Genomic DNA, 21179 nt, shown 5'->3' on the forward strand with positions numbered 1-21179 from the left:
TCCTCATTATCTGGAGGGAGGAGGGAAACAAGAAACATTCATAGAACATGAAGCCGGGGCAGGTAGTATGGATCCTGGTTATGCATGCTATGCTGGATACATTAGCCAAGTCAGTTTCACGTAAACCAAAGCCCAGTCTAACCATAGCTAACCAGCTTATCTTTATTGTTTTGAACCATCTTTCAGGACAGCCGTCAGCGTTCTGAAGTTTCAGACCAATTCCTAAGTGCTCTCGAAGATTTCCCAGTCACAATACCCCAGGGAGTCCAAACGTACCAGGTCAGTGAGTTTGATTTAACTGAAACCTGCAAACTAGAGCCGTGCTGAGTGAGCAAGCCTTTCAGAGCTCTGGTTTCAGGTCTGACGTTCTAGTCATTGCCCGCGCAATGGCTCTTTGCTTAGTCTGCGTCAGGGAGACGCTGGAATCCTGAGGTCAGGACCAAGCTGCTGCTAGATGAACTCAAGGCTGAACCATCCAGCTAATCTACAGTCTAATCATTATAGTCTCTTCAAAGTGATATGCTTTGGGCATTTGTTTGATATTTTCTCAGAAGAGCAGCCGAGCCGGAAGGTTCAGCCCCTAGTTCTGATTGCAAATGTTTAATCTCCAGTCAACAAACAAGAGCCCTGCAAGTAACTGAACTCACCCTTCCGGCAGGACAGTTTAGACATTATGGATTCTTGCTATAGCACAACCCCTCTCCCACCCCACCTCCACACACATGCGCGCGCGCGCACGCACACACACACACACACACACACACACACAGAGCTTCCCTGAGAGGAGCTCCAGAATAAACACTATCTACACCTCCCTACAGCCTAGTGATGTTTTTATGCCACTCCAAAGGGCAGCCAGGACACCTTATTCGGGATCTGGGGGGACTCCGTTACCATCCCCCAAACCCTGTGCCAGAGGCCCCAGTTAAGTCCATACTTGGGCTTCTGACTTGGATTGTAGTGTCCCACCTTGGCAACTGTATCACTTTAGGCCCCATCATCGTGAAGACAGTACCACTGGACAGATTGATCACTGGAAAGGTGAGGAGGCAGGACAGCGAGATCCCCGAGAGCACCACCAGGGAAAAGAAGATGCCAGAAGGAGAAGCTGGGGTGCCCCTTCACCTACTTTGCCATTTATTGCCACATAACTGAAATGACAATTCACTGTTCTAGTGGCATCACTGATGTGTCACACTCATCATCTGGCCCACTCCAGTGTTTGTCACCCCAGGGTCACCATCCAATTTCTCAATCCTAGCTCAGGAGTGTTGGTGATAGGCCAGGCCGCTTCTGACAAGTAAAGGCTTCTGAGGCAACTCTTGTCTTCCTCTGTAGAATGTGGATCCTCACCAGCCTCTCCAAGACCCAGTTGGACGCCCCATCATGCACCTGTCAGCTCTTAAACATGCCACTGGGGAAGCCATGTTTTGTGATGACATTCCCGTGGTAGATAAAGAACTTTTCATGGCTTTGGTGACCAGTAGCAGGGCTCATGCAAAAATCATGTAAGTAAACGAAGAGCTTTCAAGAGTCTTTTAAAAGCACACCTGGGATCCCCTCAGAGGAATGTGCCCATGCTCCTGCCATTTCCTGAACCTAAAGAACCTAAAATGGAAAGAATAAAGAAAAGGTTGCCAGCTCCAGGAGGAAGGGAGAACATCTAGAAATGAGCACCCTAGAGAGAGAATAAAAATCACTGGCCGGGCTCAGTGGCTCACGCCTGTAATCCCAATACTTTGAGAGGCCAAGGCAGGTAGATCACCCGAGGTCAGGAGTTCAAGACTAGCCTGGCCAACATGGTAAAACCCTGTCTCTACTAACAACCCAAAAATTAGTTGGGCATGGTGGCACGTACCTGCAATCCCAGCTACTTAAGAGGCTGAGACAGAAGAATAACTTGAGCTCGGGAGGCAGAGGTTGCAGTGAGCCAAGATCAAACTACTGTGCTCCAGCCTGGGTGACAAAGTGAGACTCTGTCTCAAAAAAAAAAAAAAAAATTTCCCTCCTAATCTCACAAAACCTCAGCTCCCTGCACAGCCTCAGACATGATTCAAAGGCATAAACCTGATAGAGAGCTGGTATTGAGGTGGTAGTGAAACACCCACTTCATGCCCAAGAATGAATGGCCCCTGTCCCAACCTTCAAGAACGCCCCTTGCCATAGCCACACTATCCCTTCTCCACCTCCAGTCTCCCAGTAGCTAAAGTGTTATCTCCTGGCCCAGTGGGAGTCTCTTGGACCCTACTCCTTGGCAGGTCTGTTCTGATTGGTCAGGAACTAAGATGGATTTGTTGTCATATATTCCGATTTTCAACCATGCTCTATCCCTCCCTCACATTTGGGGCCCTCAAAGCTTGCTGATTTCTACTTCCTCTTTTTTTAATTTAGAGAGAGTCTGGCTCTGTCATCCAGATTGGAGGGCAGAGGCACCATCATAGCTCACTGCAGCCTTGAACTCCTGGGCTCAAGCCACCCTCCCACCTCAGCCTCCTGAGTAGCTGGGACTACTGGCATGTGCCACCACCACACCTGGCTAATTTTTAAACAATTTTTTGTTGAGACAGAGTCTTGCTGTGTTGCCCAGGCTGGTCTCAAATTCCTGGCATCAAGCAATCTCTCCCTGCTTGGTCACCCAAAGTGCTAGGATTACAGGCATCTGCCACCCTGCCCAGAGTGATGTCTACTTCTTAAATATCTCTTTGTTTAGATCAATTGATGTGTCCAAGGCCCTTGAACTACCGGAAGTGGTTGATGTGATAACAGCTGAAGATATTCCAGGCACCAATGGCGCTGAAGGTGACAAACTGCTGGCTGTAGAGGAGGTACGTCCAGGACATGCTCTCCTAGATGATTCTGTGTAGACAGTCACCAAGGTACCCCTCCTGCCAGCTGTCCAGCTCCCAGCTCTTCCTGCCTTCGGGAGGTGGAAGCGCTGAGCCTTCTGGCGCCTCTGTAGCCTGCCTTTATTCAGCCCTACTAGTCTGGAAATAACATAGTAAAAGGAAATGTATTACAGAAAAGCAACAAGTCCTAGCTCTGCCACTGCATGCTCTTGAGTCCATATGAATTTTTAGGGACACAAGTCAGTCCACAACAGCAGCCACATTATACAAAAACTTTGTTTACCTTTAAACTCTAAAATATCATGAAGGCAACACGTGCCAACCAAGCTGGACAGAAGACATGGTAGATTCAAGTTACGGCCAACCTCACATCCACTCTGAGCCTCACATTCACTGAGTTACATGGCCAGTGGAACTGTCTGTATTATTTAAATTATTTTTTCTTTAAAAATATTTTTTAGCCAAGCATGGTGGCTCACACCTGTAATCCCAGCACTTTGGGAGGCTGAGGAGGATGGATCACTTGAGTCCAGGATTTTGAGACCAGCCTGGCCAACATGATGAAACCCCATCTCTACTAAAAACACAAAAATTAGCCGGGAGTGGTGGCACACACCTGTAATCCCAGCTATGAGGCAAGAGAATAGAGAGGCAGAGGCTGCAGTGAGCCAAGATGGCACCACTGCACTCCAGCCTGGGCAACAGAACGAGACTCTGTCTCAAAAAATATATATATTTTTAATTTTTAGCCAAGCAGATGTAGTCAAATGTGACTCCAATGTGGCTGCTATTGCTAAGCGGGGACATCTAAGACACTAATCACTGCTAAGGTTGAGCTAAGCCTATTCCTACCCAGAATTCTGTATCTGCTTCAGGTGTGTACTTTCCACAGGTAACCTGTGTGGGCCAGATCATCTGTGCTGTGGTTGCTGAGACAGATGTACAGGCAAAACGAGCAACTGAAAAGATAGAGATCACCTATGAAGATCTGGAACCTGTAATCTTCACCATCAAGGTAAACAGGGCTGGCCAGTCTCTCCCTAAGGTTGTAGAATTAAAAGTACCTTTGTAAAAATCTTAATGAAGGATCTAATTTTTTTTTTTTTCTTGCCACTGGTTTGCTCTGGAAAAATCAACTTTCTTTGGAAAACATTACTTGTACAAGCTGAAATTATCTTTGGTTCCAAGGAATGGAAAAAACAGAAGTTTCTCACTTTCAAAAAGTCTAGAAGTGGGCAGCCTAGGGCTTATAAGGCGTTCTGTGTGTTTAGGATCCAGCCTTCTCATATCTAGTCACTCCATCATGCATTGCTTCCTGGAGGGCACATTTGGTCCACAATAGCCATGGCAACTCTAGCCATTACATCCACATTCCAGACAGCTGAGAGAATCAGGTGATGAAGAAGGGTGTGCCCCCTCCCTTTAAGGACACTTCCAGTCCTTAAAAGGAGGCATGTACGTGGCACATGCCTTCCTCCATCTCTTTGTTTGGAACCTGGTCGCGTGCCACACTTAACTGTAAGGGGAGCTGGGAAATGTGGATTTTGTTCCAGGTTGCCAGATAACCACTACAGATTGGAGACTCTATGACTTGAGGAGGAAGGTGAGGATGCGTACTGGGAACAGTAATGTTTTGAAGGTGGAGCCCAAATGCAGTGGAACTTTCATGGTGGAATTCCACAGAAACTTCACTCTGGTTTCTGAGTCTAGATAATGATATTCAAATGGTATTTCAGGGAAGATAATGGAGTGAAGACAGACAGTTCAGGTGTGGACTGGGGTTTGCAGGTTCTGACTCAGTGAGAGACAGTTTCAGAGTCATTGACTTGAGAAAAGCTTACTTGTTTGTGTGCTTGTGACAGAACAGCAAATGTGTCCAGAGGCTTTTGTGAACCACTGGGACATTTTAAAACGTAACTAAACAGTACAAATTGCTCAATATTTAAAGTGTTTTAAAAAAAAATGTTTCTTGATCTTCCTAAACCAAATCAACTTTGTTCCAAATTCCCATTTGCCAAGTTTGCAAGAAATCCAGGCCATTTTTCTTGGCTCGTTCCTCTTCCTTGGGTTGAATGAGGATCCTAATAAGGGTTTTTAAAATTTCACTTCTAACCCCACTTTCCTCAAGGGGGAAATGGCACCCAGAGGACACACCCATGAACTATTCTAGAATCCAGAATGGGTAGGGATTTAGAGTTCCCTCGGATTAGGACTGTCCAGAGTCAGCAAAAAGAATCCTCCACAAGTCATAAAATTGTCATATGTAATACCAATAGTGCTTCATCCATCTATTCATTTATTTATATGACTTTATAGATCAGAGGCAACATAGGGTCATGGTTACAAACACAGTTCCTAGAACCAAACTGCCAGATTTGAATAGTGGCTGTACCACTTACTAGCTATGTGACCTTAAGCAAGTTATTTAACCTCTCTGTGCCATGGTTTCCTCATCTGTAAAATGGAGGTAGTAATAATACATATCTCATTAGTTTGTCATAAAATTAAATGAGTTAATGGGTGTAAAGCACTTAGAACAGTACCTGGCACATGGTTAGCACTCACCCAATATAGCCTATGTTATAACAAGATTATACTGTCTTGGCTGGGCACAGTGGCTCATGCCTGTAATCCCAGCACCTTGGGAGGCCGAGGCAGGCAGATCACTTGAGGTCAGGAGTTCGAGATCAGCCTGGCCAACATGGTGAAACCCCGTCTCTACTAAAAATACAAAAATTAGCCAGGTGTGGTGATGCATGCCTGTAATCCCAGCTACTTGGGAGGCTGAGGCAGGAGAATCGCTTGAGCCCAGGAGGCAGAGTTGCTGTGAGCCGAGATCATGCCAGCCTGGGTGAAAGAGCAAAACTCCATCTCAAAAAAAAAAAAAAAAAATTATACTGTCTTATGACACATTTACAGTATGGCAATAAACATACTTTCACATGTACCAGGATAGCTTCTGAGATCTTAGTATAACAGAAAATGGAAAAAATCAGCTATATTGTTCATTGTCTGCTGCTTTGAAAAAATCAAGTGTTCATCATTAGATAAAATGTTTCTAAAAACTTAGCCTGGGCTTGAACACTTCCTTTATCACTTATTTACAATATGACTTTGAGAAAGTTCTTTTAACCTCTCTAAGCCCAGTTTCCTCATCTAGGAAACCGAGATCATAACAGAATGAATTTAAGGATACATGTACATACACTGTTATTGCACAGTGCTTAGCACAAAGCAAGCTCTCCATCAATATTAGCTGCTCCCAGGAGGATCATCAGCAAGAAAGGCTATGGCATCCGAGGCCATCAGTCTAGGAAGGCAGGAGACAGGTGTCATTCAGAAGTATGGAAAAATATCTAGGTTCTAAAGGCTAAACAAGGATCCGCTGTCAGTAGGTCATTAAAGAATCAGTCTTTATTTGTAAGTCAGTTCATGTAATTGTCAGGGGAAAAAAAAAAACACATAGAACAAAGAGCTAGAAAAGCCCTTATGAGATGATGCCAAATACTCAAAGAAAGGAACCAACTTCCTATTAGATTGGTGCAAAAGCAATTGCAAACTTTTATAGCAAAAACTGCAATTACTTTTGCACCAACCTAATACAATGTATACTGGGCTTTCCTGCCCCAGAGATGTGTACTAACTTGTGTCTTCCCCCTCAAGACAGCCTCAGTATTTTTCAGATTCCTGAGTGAGAGGTTCTTGTATCTGAGCTACCTAAGTAATCTAACACAAGTGTTTTTCTTCAAGAAAGAGGTAAAAGAAAAAAAAAAACAGGCAGATTCCAGAACCTCACCTATCATGCATTTGACTTACCTCATGTTCCCTGAAGAGTCACATTTACATAAGAAATTAGTATTTATCGTCCGGGATCATCATAGTGTCCCCAGCCCTCGGTTCTGAACGTAGCTTGCTTCTGAAGGTTTCGCTAATCCTTCTTGCTGGTTTTCTCTGCAAATCCAGAAGACCTTTCCCCGGACTTCTCATCTCTGCAGTGAGCCTACTGCTCTAATACTCCCTTGCTTGTTTGACACCTTCCATCTGCCCCGGGAGACAGTGATTTTCCAGAGCATGCTGGTTTTTAAGAAAAAACTACCAGTGGAAGGAAAAGTCGGCAGGACTGACTTTTGTGCTTTTTTTTTCTGCCATGTAGGATGCCATAAAACACAATTCATTCCTGTGCCCTGAAAAAAAACTTGAACAAGGAAATGTTGAGGAGGCCTTTGAAAAAGTCGACCAAATTATTGAAGGTAAGCTCCCGGGGATAGTTAATAGACTCTGCCTGATTCTATTCTGAAGCAGGCATCAAAAGCGTATGATTTCCCCTCAGAAAGTCCAGCCTCTAAAGTCTTGGTGCTTTGCCAAATTTCTCTTACGCCTCTTCCTTTCAAATTGTGTGTGTGTGTGTGTGTGCACATGCACGCGCGGTTTTGGGGTTGAGGGGTAGGAAGCAATAGAATACATAAAAGAAAATCTCTAAGATTTTGGTTTGGGCAGAGTAAGGAACAAACTTGGCACTTTTAATTTGTTATCCAGAACTGTAGTCTCTGAAACATATTGCTACAGGACAAATGCCTGGGTCCTTGTCAGGATAAATCCAGGCCACCCAGGCAGGTGACGGTGGCTCACACCTGCAATCCCAGCACTATGGGAGGCCGAGGCAGGTGGATCACCTGAGGTCAGGAGTGCGAGACCAACCTGGCCAACATGGTGAAACCCCATCTTTACTAAAAATACAAAAATTAACCAGGCGTGGTGGCAGGCACTGTAATCCCAGCTACTTGGGAGGCTGAGGCAGGAGAATCGCTTGAGCCTGGGAGGCAGAAGTTGCAGTGGGCCGAGATCGCACCACTGCACTCCAGCTTGGGCAACAGAGCGAGACTCCATCTCAAAAAAAAAAAAAAATCCAGGTCAGCCAGTCCACATCTTACTGGCTTTTGAATTCTCCAAGACGGTGGCTTCCCACCAGCACACACCTTAGGAGTTGTTCTGTGCTTATGCTTAACAGGAGAGGTCCATGTTGGAGGACAGGAACATTTTTACATGGAAACGCAAAGAGTGCTTGTTATTCCAAAGACAGAGGACAAAGAACTGGACATTTATGTGTCTACACAGGACCCAGCCCACGTGCAGGTGAGGTCCAGGATAACGCTCACATCTCCACCTTCCTAATTCCATGATGGCAGTCGATCCTAGAGCCTCACAGTTGCTGGCCATTTTACCTGCAAAAACCTGGAATCCAAGCATTAGACATCGGACATCAATAATGCAGCCAAGACCTCAGAACCTTTTGTTTTTGTTTTTGGTCTTTTCAAGTAAATAAAAAAATAGTCACAGTAACGTTAGGTTTCAAGAGTATGTTCATTTGCATCATGCTTAGATGAACTCTGTGATGAGATGACACCACTAAATTATTTCTGTACTTGATTTTTCTCTAAAATAATCATCACAGATAACCTTTGGAGTCAACACATCACTTTATAGTACATTTTCATTTCCCCAGTCACAAAGTGCTCTAGGTTTAGCTGCAAACACATCATCTCCTTGGTAGGTTGTCAGGAGTTCACCGGCTTTCACCTCCTTGGGACTTTAGGTCTAAGCATTTGACTAGGAACCCAGCTTCTCACAGGAATCCAGGGCTCTGACCTGGGTTTTCCTTCTGGAAAATACCATTTCTCTGCTAGAAGGGCTGCTCTGTGCAGACCAACAGTGTTTACAAACTAAACAGAGCCCCACCAGACAGGTTCAGATTATCTCCATTTTTTTTAATCAATGGTAGACATGAATGAATTCTGCTGTGATGTTGTTTCAAGACACAAAAAGCTTCTTTGGCATTTCACTCATAAACCTTCTTGTTATCTCACTTTTACAGAAAACAGTGTCTTCTACTTTAAACATCCCCATCAACAGGATCACCTGTCATGTAAAACGAGTGGGTGGAGGTTTTGGAGGGAAGGTAGGAAAACCAGCTGTATTCGGGGCGATTGCAGCTGTGGGTGCCATCAAGTAAGTATGGTTGGGGATGCCATTTGATACAGAATGGCATCAAATGCACAAAGCTGAGGGCAAATCAGTGGCTGACAGTCATCTGGGCCGCCGTCATAACCAAGTGTGTGTCCTTGGGAAATTCAGCCTCCTGCCTGTTTCTTTAAAAAAATGTAAATAATCCTACGTACCCTCCAACGCTTTTAGAGTTATTGCAAAAGTCAAATGTACACAGGACTTTGAATAACTAACATGCTATTGAAAGGAGCAGTGGGACTATTAGCTGAACACCTCCTGAGCTTCAGGGAAAGTGAGCCGTTGAGGGATGGGGCAAGTCACCCTGCCCAAGTGGAGTGTGCTAGGGGAGGCTGCTCCCTGACTCTTCTTTCCTGCCTTCAGACCGAGAACAGGGGGAGGTAAGGAAAGAAAGACTCTTCATCCTCTGCCTCCCTGCACCTGGGAAGGGCTGCGTCCTCAGAGTCTGCTCAATGGACAGACGACTCATCCTCAAAGACAGCTCCCAGGCTGACCTCAGCGGAAGGCTCACTCCTTTGCTGTTCATGCCTCAGATTTGTGTTTAGTTGGTGCTGCTTTTTCTGTTAATGGTTCATTTCCTGTGGCTAACTATTGTGTCAGAGCCCCAAAGGGCATGCAAAGTTCACAGGCCCTGCTTCATTTGACAACTCCTGTAGTTCAGAGCTAGGTCCTGAAACATTCAGACGTACGTCTCAGTCCTCAATGAGAAGCGGGATAAAGCAGGATCTGAATCCCATCTCCAGGTCTTTCCATAATTAACTCCTCTCCATTCACACCCACTGAGGACTCAGCACAAGATAATCAGTTCACTGAATTCCCCCCAGGCGTTGTGCCTTTAAGACTTCTCAAACACGACTGCAAGTTAGAATCATCTGGGCAGCATTTAAATCCCAGTGCCTAGGCTGCCCCATACCGACCCAGGTATCAGTATATTTTAAAACTTCCCCAGTGGTTCCACTGTGCAGCCAAGTGTGGCAACCAGTGCCTTAACATTCAACTCTACCTTGGTACACAAGGGCCGTGCATTAAATGATCCTCAGAGTAATGTTCCCAAACCTAATAGTAAGTAAGAGTTGCCTGATGTCATAGAAATTCCTGCCTTAGCTGGGCATGGTGGCTCATGCCTATAATCCCAGCACTTTGGGAGGCTGAGACAGGAAAATCACTTGAGCCCAGAAGTTCAAGACAAGCCCGGGAAACATAGTGAAATTCCTGTCTCTACAAAGATTTAAAATAAAATAAAATAAAATAAAAATAGCTGAGCACAGTAGCACGTGCCTGTGGTCCCAGCTACTCTGGAGGCTAAGGCAGGAGGATTGCTTGAGCCCGGGAGGTCAGGCTGCAGTGAGCTGTGTTCATACCCCTGCACTCCAGCCTGAGTGGCAGAGCAAGACCCTGTCTCAGAAAAGAAAGTTCTGCCTCCCCATCCCAGCACCACTGAATCAGAATTAGCAGGGGATGGACCTGGAAACTGCATTTCTCTGATGTTCCAGATTGTCCTCACAATTGGGGAAGACCAGGAAACCCTGCACTAGGATAGTGATTTTCAACATTTGCCTGAAGATACCTGAATCAACATCACTGAGAAAAATGCATTCTAAAGCCCCTCCCTGACCCACTGAATCCAAATCCTAGTACAAAGGCCCAGGAATATGCATTTTCAGCAGCGTGCCAGAGGATTCTTCAGCACTCCAAAGTCTAGAAGCCTCTGCTCTGGAGATGGAGAAAAGATGAGGCTCCTCCCTGCATGAGAGCCCAACTTGGCCAGCATAGCCTTCAGGGATGAGAATGGAGACGCTAACCCAGACATCCTAGGATGACTGTTTGGCCTTGTTTTCCCAGACATTTGCATTTATCTGTTCACATTCTTTCTCTTTGGTAATAGTACACTATCTCTAGTACACTATCTACTAGAGATAGTACGTTATCTCTAGTGGTGGAGATAATGCAAATGTCTGGATGTGGGTGAAGGTCAAACTTGAAGCTATAGAATTCAACTTAACTGCGTGTGACATTAATACTTTTAATGAGATCTCCAACCACTGAGTTATAGAGACAATGATGATTTAGTCATATATTAATTCACATTAGTGTCTAGCATGTTGTATGATATTAATACATTTATATGGGATAAATGAAGGGATAGATGGTTGAATAAAGAGTGGGAGAATGGATGGTGGATGGATGGATAATAGGCAGATACATTGATGGGTGGGTAGATAGTTAAATAAGGGGATGGATAAATATGGGTAGATAGGTGAATGAGAGGATGAATGGACGGACGGACGGATGGATGGATGGATGGATGGATGGATGGAGAACCTAAGATTTATTTTCTTTAGAACAGGTCATCCCATTCGTCTTGTCCTTGATCGTGAAGACGATATGTTAATAACTGGAGGAAGGCACCCATTATTTGGAAAATATAAAGTGAGTATTAAAGATGAATTATTAAAATATCTCATTTTGCCCAGGCACTGTGGTTCACACCTGTAATCCTACCACTTTGGGAGGCCAAGGCAGGCAAATCACTTGAGCCCAGCAGTTCCAAAACCAGCCTGGGCAACATGGGGAGACCCTATCTCTTAAAAATTACAAAAATGAGCTGGATATGGTGCCACATGCCTGTACTCCCAGCTACTTGGGAGGCTGAGGTTGGGTGGATCCCTTGAGCCCAGGAGGTGGAGGCTACAGTGAGCTAAGATTGCACCACTGCGCTCCAGCCTGGGCAACAGAGTGAGACCCTGTCTCGGACATAAATAAACAAATAGATAAATAAATATCTGATTTTATCTGAATGGCTTTGCTCTTTTCTAGCATTTTGATTCTGCTAAATTCTAAAAATAAACTTAGCATCTAAAATATTAAATAAGGATGCTGTGTATTTGAATATTCATAACATTTTATGAGGAACTTTTAATAATTCTAGCAAATAATTGTGAAGAAGTTTAATGATAAAAATACAATTTCAAATGATGACCAAAACACTACTTGAAGGAATAAGGATTCACATTAGTGGCTCCTCAAAACAAACAAACAAACACTGATAGAAGGTACAAACATTACTATGCCAAACCTTCTTGACTATACAAATATTTTTCGGTGGAAATGTTTGGAAACAATTTGACCATTTTAACTGCAAAATCATTTTATACAAGTGTTTTTACAAAGTGGCTATGATACTGTCACAAAAGCTTTTTGCATGTAAGAAAAAATAATACAGTAAGTAGTGAATTTAAAATTGTTTCAAACTGCATTTACTGCATTTTTATGTAATTATAATATAAACATCTTAAAAATATTTGCTGGCCACGAGCTTACAATACTACCTTTTCAAATCTGTGATTGAGCTGTTACGATCATTCTAATATAATCTAAGTTGTATTGAACATACTTTACCTGGGAATTGCTTGCGGCATATTCATAGTTAGATTTTCTATCTGATTTTGTCATTGCCTTCGATTATCTTCCCTGTATTACAAAAACCACAGTTTTCTATAGCACAGAACAATTGTATTTCTTCCATTGGCATTAATAATTTTTATAATTGGAGAGGAAGACCTTCTCTAATAGTTGGCCAATTAAACTTTTCATTTGCCTTCAAATGCACAGATATTAAGTCACAGCTATTATTGTCCTATAAAACTGAGAGAAATGTAGAGACACACTGCTAAGATTGGAGCAGTTGTGGTTGTGGTGATGGTTGTGCTCTTATCAAAGTTATGAGATTGTTTTAGTACTAACACTTGTTAAGAAGATTCTAGACTGTTAATATTTTGGTAATTATAATAATATAAAGTATAAAAGAGGGAAATAGATTTTTTGAAAAATCCAAGTTTTATTTTATATTTTGGCTGGGTGTGGTGGCTCACACCTGTAATCCCAGCACTTTGGGAAACTGAGGCGGGTGGATCACCTAAAGTCAGGAGTTCGAGACCAGCCTGGCCAACATAGTGAAACCCTGTCTCTATTAAAAATGCAAAAGATTGACTGGGCGTGGTGGCACGCACTTGTAGTCTCAGCTACTTGGGAGGCTGAGGCAGGAGAATGGCTTGAACCCAGGAGGCGGAGGTTGCAGTAAGCCAAGATTGCACCACTGCACTATATACCCTGTGCAAGACAGAGCAAGACTCCATCTCAAAAAAAAAAAAAAAAAAAGAAAAGTCCAACTTTTATTTTATTTTTTAAGAAACAATTTCAATTCCAATATAATATATATAAACAATTTCATGTCTCATATATATATACACATATATATAGATATATAAAATCCTTCAGACACAGCTAATAAAGTTTTGCTAGGTTATTCAGAACTACTTGTAAATTAGGATAACATGTGTTTATGTGTAAATAGGTTCTTCCAAATTTTTGAAAAGTTTATATGAAATAGTTTAAGGATTCTGCTACCTTATTTATAGTACCATTTTGCTTAGCAGTCCTTTCTTCATGAAAGTCAAAGGTAAACTTCAAAGTCTAATGTTGACCCTGTAGTTATATGGTCGTGTGGATCCTTCTGTTGTATTTATCCTGCTTTCAGAAAGGCAAAGGGACCTGGGTCAATCCTCATTTGGTAGAACTGCAGTAGGGAGTGGGGATTTTTCTTTTCTTTTTAATGTGGACTGTAGAGACAAAATGGTATGGGTGGGTGGAGGGGAGTCGCAACATTAAAAGAATGCAAGCTGCCTTAAGCTCTTCCCAAACAGTAACAACAGCACGAGCTCAGGTTTGTTAGGTCGGGTAAGCATGTACAAAGCACCTTCACCACCTAGCGAAAAGAGAGCAGTCCCCATGCATCCATTCAAGGACCTCAGCTTCAGAGGCTTTCCCATAACAAGATACACTGTGATTCATTCCAACACATTCTGGAATTCCAGAGACTTTTTCACAAGGGAGGAAACCACAGACTAAATTAGAAAGAAAAATGAAGGGGAATCTTCCAAGAATAAGGACAAAGAGGGTGGCAATTATAGTCCAGGAGACAAGCAAAGTCTTTAGAATTCCATGCTGACTGTGAAGCCAGAAAATCACATGTTGGAAGGAAAGAGCTCAGCAAAATTCAGCTCAGAAGAAGTCTCCATCAGTCAAGCAAGGCATGGTACACCATAGAGCAAACAGGGAGCTGAGTCTGGCCTCTGTCCTGCCCTATGGGGGAACTGGGCTATGTCTCACAATTGGCATGCGAATTTTGAACATTTCAGTAAATAACTATCATTTGGTGACAGGTAGGATTCACGAACAACGGGCGGATCAAAGCTCTGGACATTGAGTGCTACATTAATGGAGGATGCACGCTGGATGACTCTGAGCTGGTACGTACACCAGAGAGCAGCAACATGTTTGACCATGAGTAGAATGCCAAATTTCTAGATGACTCTTTACGAAGTTTATTTCCTAACGTAGTTAAATTCCACAAGCAGTTTGACTCTGTACTTGACTTTCAGAGAAAGAAAAAAGAAAAAAAAAAGTGATGATATGTGAATATCCCTTTTTAGGTAACAGAATTTCTAATACTAAAGCTGGAAAATGCATATAAAATTCGCAACCTCAGGTTCCGGGGCCGTGCATGCATGACAAATTTACCGTCCAATACAGCCTTTCGTGGATTTGGCTTCCCACAAGGAGCCCTAGTAACAGAATCGTGCATCACAGCTGTGGCAGCCAAATGTGGCCTTCCGCCAGAAAAGGTAAGGTTGTAACCAAGGCCATAACCAAAGTTGCTGATGAATGGGACCAGTGGGAAACCCAGCTTCTTTGACCCAAGGAAACACACTAGAAGAACCACATGAATTAGCCCCAGCTCAGAATTCACCTCACCCTATCTTACTCCTTCCTTACTTACGCAAACATCTCTTTTTTTTAAATTCGTACCAAAATAATTACTCTATTTAAAATTCAGACCACACCAAAGTAATCAAAAAAAGGGAATGCCCCTTTTTCCACCCCCATCCCTCTTGGTCAAGGGTAATCATTGTTAACAATTCCGTGTTTATTGTTCTACCCCTTTTTCTATCTTTGGCCACCCATTTGTATTCATACACATATACCTAAACATTGACATATAACATATATGTGCACATGTATGGTTATTTACCAGAATGGGACCATAGCATACATATTACTCTGCCTCTGCCCCTTCCTTCTCCTACAGGACAGTATGCCATGGCCATCTTTCCACGTCAGTAGAATGGTCTGCTTCGTTCTTTTTCATGACTGAATAGTACTATGTAATATGCACTTACCATAACTTATTTAGCCACTCCACTATTAATGCTATTAATATACATTCTGGTTGTTACCATTTTTCACCATTAAAATGTTGCTGCAATAAACGTCTTGGTACATATGTACCCAGGTATATGTTTGCTTTATTGTATATCTCTAGGATAAATTTACAGAAGTGGAATTACTGGCGCACTTGAAAACTTTTGAGAAATACTGCCAGAAGAACGCCCTCTGAAAAATACTGTTTTTCACAATAGACCAGAAGGTGCGCAGGTTGTTCAGTATGCTGGGCTAGAGAGAGGCAGCTTCTGGAACTCAGCTCATGGTCAATAACTTGCTTCCACTCCCCAAACATTCCAGTCAGAGCCCACCCTACCTTTTCCACTTCTGTCCCCTGTTTCCCCAATACAGAACCCCTGCTCCAGCAAGAACTCTCCTATGTATTGTCCCTAGAACTGTTTTGTCCCTAAATTCAACAGGAATTCCAGGTTTGTAATTGTCGGGGTACTTCCTACAAACAAGAGAACACCTAATAGTTTGTACAAGGAAGGCAGTAGTTATCCTAAGAGAAGTCACGTACAGTGTTCCATGGGTACCAAAGAAGGAAGGCATCACGTTGGCATGGGAGAGGGGAACCAGGAATCACTTTCTGGAGAAGATGGCACTTGAGATAGGCCTTGAAGAATAATAGGCACTGAGGTTGGAAAGGTGTTCTAGGCAAGTAGAACAGCATGAGCAAGAGCGTCAATCTCTGTGTGGTTCAGTTTCCTTATCTATAAATGACTCACCTCACAGAGTTCCTGCAAGAATCAAATAATTTAACATTCATTACGATATTTGTTTTATAAACTGGATAGTATTATTCCAATGTTGTTGCCAATAATAATAATTATTTTACTGTGATTAGAATAAATGGAGATGATTTAAAAAAAAGAACTTCTAGGCATATCTCAGCAGGCTCTCCTTTGTCAAGTGTTGCAAGTTTCCAGGACATATCACATAAAACACGGCTTATTCAAATAAACCATTTTTCTTTCTTTTTTTTTTCTTTCTCTCTTTTAGAGATGAGGTCTCACAGTGTTGCCAGGCTGCTCTTGAACTCCTGAGCTTAAGTGATCCCCCTGCCTCAGTCTCCCAAAGTGCTAGGATTACAGGTGTAAGCCACCACACCAGGCCCAAAGAAACTGTTTAAAAGATTTGTCCATACATTCCAAAGGCACTTAGAAGACTTAGAGGGGATCTGCTATTATTTGCAATGCTATTCCTCCCTGGCAGAACAAATTTTCAGTTATGACAATGAATCCTTGCTTTAGGGTACTGCCTACCAGCTCTTCTCCATCCTCTGAACCTTGTAGAATAAAAAGAAAAGAAAAGGGGCCTCCCTAGGCCCCTCTATCCCACTGCCTTTTGTGGACTAGTCTCCACCTGCTACCCTCCACTTCTAGTGGGGAGTGACCCTAACTGGTACATTGATGAAGAGGTAAAAAATAACCTCTACTATTTTTGCAAAAGCATGTGCCATTCAAAGAAAAAACAGACCCTGTCTTCCCTTCTTTACAGCTTGTGCTTTAGTGGAGATGCTTTTCAAGTCTCTATTTGGCCATCAGTTTCTGTCTTACCATAACTATTGACTGAATCTCCCACCTGTTTCAGATTAGAGAGAAAAATATGTACAAAACAGTTGACAAAACCATCTACAAACAAGCATTCAACCCTGAGACCCTGATACGATGTTGGAATGAATGTCTGGACAAGTCTTCCTTTCACAGCAGAAGAATGCAAGTCGAAGAGTTCAATAAGAAGAATTATTGGAAGAAGAAAGGCATTGCTATTATTCCCATGAAGTTTTCAGTTGGCTTTGCTGCAACAAGCTATCATCAGGTAAGACTTGTATATAGGATAAATAACACTCATGCTAGACACGCTCCTGGCCCAATCAGCTTCTGTGGACTTTGAAAAATATCTCATTTCTTAGAGCACTGAGCCAGCCTAAGTTGGTTGGCAAGGCTGGCCAACCAACCCTGCCAACACCTAAGAGAAATGTACAGAACTGTCCAGAGCAGCACCCCCATCTGCAAACATTTTTAATACAGTGCAATATTTGTTTCCTTCTTGGGAAACAAATCCCTAATCAACTGAAGTCAGGAAGACCTGAGAAATCCTCGGCTCTGTTTTCACTAGGCGTGCGACATTAAGTTATTCAACATCTCTGAGCCTCAGCTTTCCCAGTTATAACAACAACAATAATAATAATAACAATAACTCTGTCTTAAGATTGATGAGGACTCAGTGAGCTAGTGAGTGTAGAGCAGCACTTGGCTGGGTTCCTGGAACACTGTGGATGTCATCCAGAGCATCCCTGAGCCCCTCCCAGGAGAGCTCAGACACTCCTCTCAGGGCACCTCCTCCTCTGGTGGGTAGGATGAGACCCCCTGAACCTCTGGGTCACATTTCTGTTCAGGCCCAGCATGCCCCTTCTATAAACAGGCACAGGAAGGTTAACTGTCCTGTCTGCAAGCTAGATGGAATCAAAGGCTGCAGCGTCAGAGAAACTTGAGAGCTGCATGTGTGGTTTCCTCTCTGACGCCAAATATTGTCTTTTCCAAACCAACTGCAACACCAAGTGAGTGTCCAACCATTCTGTTCTCACACTAACTACCAGAGTTAGTGCAGACTCCACAGATCAAGGGCTGAGTCCCACAAGACCGCCCCTATTTTAGACACCAGCTTCAAATGGAGGGCTCCAGCTACTCACACTCCTGCCTGGCCAACTACTAATTTGGAGGTTTTCACTACCCCCATTCAGGTTTGATAATTTGCTAGAATGACTCATGGAACACAGGAAAGCACTTTACTTATGACCATTACCAGTTTACTCTGAAGGATACAACTCAGGAACAGCCAGATGGAAGAGCTGCCTAGGGCAAGGGATAGGAAGGGGGCAGAGCTTCCCTGACCTCTCCAGGCAGACACTCTCCCAGCACCTCCACATGTTCACCAACCCAGGAGCCCCAGACTGCATCATTTGGGGTTTTTATTGGAGGTTCCACTACACAGGCATGATTGATTACAGCATTGGCCATTAGTGATTGAACTCAATCTCTAGCCCCCATCCCAAGAAGATGGGGAGGACGACTGAAAGATCAATGCACACCGCCTCCAAGCCCCCATCCTAAAGCTACCTAAGCCCTTCTCATGAGTCATCTCATTAGCAGAAAAAAATTCCAAGGCTTTATGAACTCTGAACTAAGAACCAGGGGCAAAGATCAAATATTTACTTTTTATTATAACACACCTCCCTTCACCTGTATGGCTACACCGCATCTAAACCACAGCCTACACTCTGCCATCATTCATGGGAACCAACATGTCATCTCATCACAAAGAAAACCTTCAAATCAAGCAATGACTTTTAAGTTTCCATTGGAATATCCTCCAGCTGCCCCACAGAGTTCTAAATTGAGGCACCCTAGAATCACCTGGCTAGGAATAGAAGGGTGTTATTCCAGGTCAGCTGATGACTCACAAAGCTGGAACACCTACCGTCTAAATTGGCAATGAGAGTTCTGTCCTCAGTGGGAGTCAAAAGGCCCACGGTAAGTAAATCCTATTATTAACAGCTACAAGCCTCGATGCTCCCGAGTCCCTCTGAGCCAACCCTGGACCTCCAGGCATCTGGAGACACAAATGGGCTGAAGCCTTCGTTCCTCCTCCTCCTGGAAGGAAAAAAATACCACCTTTCCCTTTGTCCAATTTATCAAACATTGATGTAGTGTCCCTGTGATTCAGACCCACTCAGAGATTTTTTTTTTTTTTTTAAGACAGAGTTTTGCTCTTGTCACCCAGGCTGGAGTACAATGGCACAATTTCTGCTCACTGTTAACCTCCGCCTCCCAGGTTCAAGCGATTCTCCTGCCTCAGGATCCCAAGTAGCTGGGATTACAGGTGCCTGCCACCACGACTGGCTAATTTTTGTATTTTTAGTAGAGACGGGGTTTCAACATGTTGGTCAGGCTGGTCGCAAACTCCTGACCTCAGGTGATCCACCTGCCTTGGCCTCCCAAAGTGCTGGGATTACAGGCATGAGCCATCACGCAAGGCTGGGAGCTGCTCAGAGGTATTTACAGGACACAAAGGTGAGTTAAGACCAGGTGTCCCTCCATGGCGAGACTCTCAGAGAAGATCCTCTTACCTCCAGGATTCCTTACCTGTGGCTGCTCTAACAAAGTACCACAAACTGGGTGACTCAATAATGACAAACTATTCTCTCACAATTCTGGAGGCCCGAAGTTCAAACTCAAGGGGTCAGCAGGGCCATGCTGCCTCTGAAGGCGTCAGGGAAGAATCTTCCCTTGCTCTTCCAGCTCCTGGTGGCTCCTGGTATTACCTGGCTTGTGGCAACATAACTCCAGTCGCGGCTGCCTCCATCTTCCATGGCCCTCTTACAAGGACACCAGTCATTGAATTCAGGGCCCCCACAATCCAGTATGATTTTATCTTAAGTAGTTGCATCTGCAAAGACTACATAAAGTTGTGTATTGAGGTTTCAGACAGACATGAATTTTAGGGGGCAGGGGAGGGACACTCTTCAACCCAGTATTCCTGTAAGGAGAAGTACAAAGAAGGAAGTGATCGATCCTTCCCAGATGGGGATGAGACACATGTGAGGAAGTTTTTGGGTTGTTTTGTTTTCTTTTCTTTTGTTTTCTTGAGACGGAGTCTTGCTCTGTCACCCAGGCTGGAGTGCAGTGGTGCGATCTCGGCTCACTTCAACCTCCGCCTCCTGGGTTCAAGCAGTTCTCTGCTCAGCCTCCCAAGTAGCTGGGATCACAGGCACCCACCACTATGCCTGGCTAATTTTTGTATTTTTAGTAGAGATGGGGTTTCACCATCTTGGCCAGGCTGGTCTTGAACGCCTGACCTCTTGATCCACCCACCTCAGCCTCCCAAAGTGCTAGGATGAGTACAGGCGTGAGCCACAATGTCCGGCCAAGTGAGGAAGTTTTAACAGAATGTAGACTGTGGGACGTGGCCCTGCAGGCTGGGCAGACAGGTAAGGAACAGGAGGAGAAGCCGGCCAGAACAACAGATCGGACAGAAGCAAGGAGCACAGGTCAGAAAGGAGACTGCAGTGGGGCCAGTCTCGGAGGCAAGGCAGGGGGCCACAAGGACTGTACAAGAGACCAAATCCCACAAGGCTTCCTAGTGGAATAAGGAGCCGAGCTTTCCCTTCCAGGCTGTGGGGGGTTTGCCCACCTTGCCCATGGCAAAGCCTTCTTCAGTCTGTGATTCTCTTCCGTTGTCACTTGTCACCCCTGAGCAGCACAGGAGTTGGACCTGTCCTCCCAGGTCTCCCAGGGCACCATATGCCACTCTCATTATCTCACTGGTCATCCTACACTACAGTGACTTGCTCTCCAGCCTGTCTTTCCACCACACTGTGAGCAGCTTGAGGAAGAGCCATGTCTTGTTCATCCTTATGTATCTAGAGCTGAGCACAGTTGGTACACGCTATGTGCAAGTAACTAAAACATTTAAATAACTAGCTTAATGGTCAGCCAGTGATTTTTAAGCATGAGAGTGACTTTCAAACAACTGGAACCGATACTACCAACTCCTGGGGTATCCAAAGGGGCTCCTATGAAAATCAGGAGGAATGTTCTTTACAGGCGACTTTTTGCACAAAACAGAACTAAACTTCAGCATCCTACCAGGAAAGTTTGCTTCTCTGACCCCCTCCACTCCCTGAGACTGGTGTTTCACTACCTTATGCTTTATATTGAACCTCACCAAATGCTAGCTTGCACTGAGCTATGCCTTCCGATTCTTTTACTAGGCAGCTGCACTGGTTCATATCTACACAGATGGGTCTGTGTTGGTCACACATGGAGGCAATGAACTGGGACAAGGTATTCACACCAAAATGCTGCAGGTAAAATAAATGAAATTAAAGCATTACTCTCTATATACATTGTTGAAAGTTGGGATTCATCTCTTAGGGTAAATGCTGACTCCCTGTATTCAAACACTGAGATCTTGACTATTTAGTTGGAAGGTTTCTTACATATCAAATAGAAAGGCTGAGGTGGC

The 21179-nt window shown here is 43.9% G+C and overlaps 1 protein-coding gene across 1 annotated transcript in view; it reads left to right on the plus strand.

The window, feature by feature from the left end:
• Positions 1-21179, plus strand: part of AOX2 (aldehyde oxidase 2) — a 78090-nt gene that overhangs the window by 30426 nt on the left and 26485 nt on the right. The window contains exons 17-28 of the mRNA XM_074008565.1: positions 187-279; positions 1339-1508; positions 2711-2825; positions 3739-3861; positions 7000-7096; positions 7855-7979; positions 8719-8852; positions 11210-11297; positions 14090-14176; positions 14360-14551; positions 16743-16970; positions 20926-21021. Of these exons, the coding sequence (XP_073864666.1) occupies positions 187-279; positions 1339-1508; positions 2711-2825; positions 3739-3861; positions 7000-7096; positions 7855-7979; positions 8719-8852; positions 11210-11297; positions 14090-14176; positions 14360-14551; positions 16743-16970; positions 20926-21021 (1548 nt within the window). The remainder of the gene's footprint in view (positions 1-186; positions 280-1338; positions 1509-2710; positions 2826-3738; positions 3862-6999; positions 7097-7854; positions 7980-8718; positions 8853-11209; positions 11298-14089; positions 14177-14359; positions 14552-16742; positions 16971-20925; positions 21022-21179) is intronic.

The sequence above is a fragment of the Macaca fascicularis genome, chromosome 12, assembly GCF_037993035.2.
Source record: "Macaca fascicularis isolate 582-1 chromosome 12, T2T-MFA8v1.1".
NCBI classification, from domain to species: Eukaryota; Metazoa; Chordata; class Mammalia; order Primates; family Cercopithecidae; genus Macaca; species Macaca fascicularis.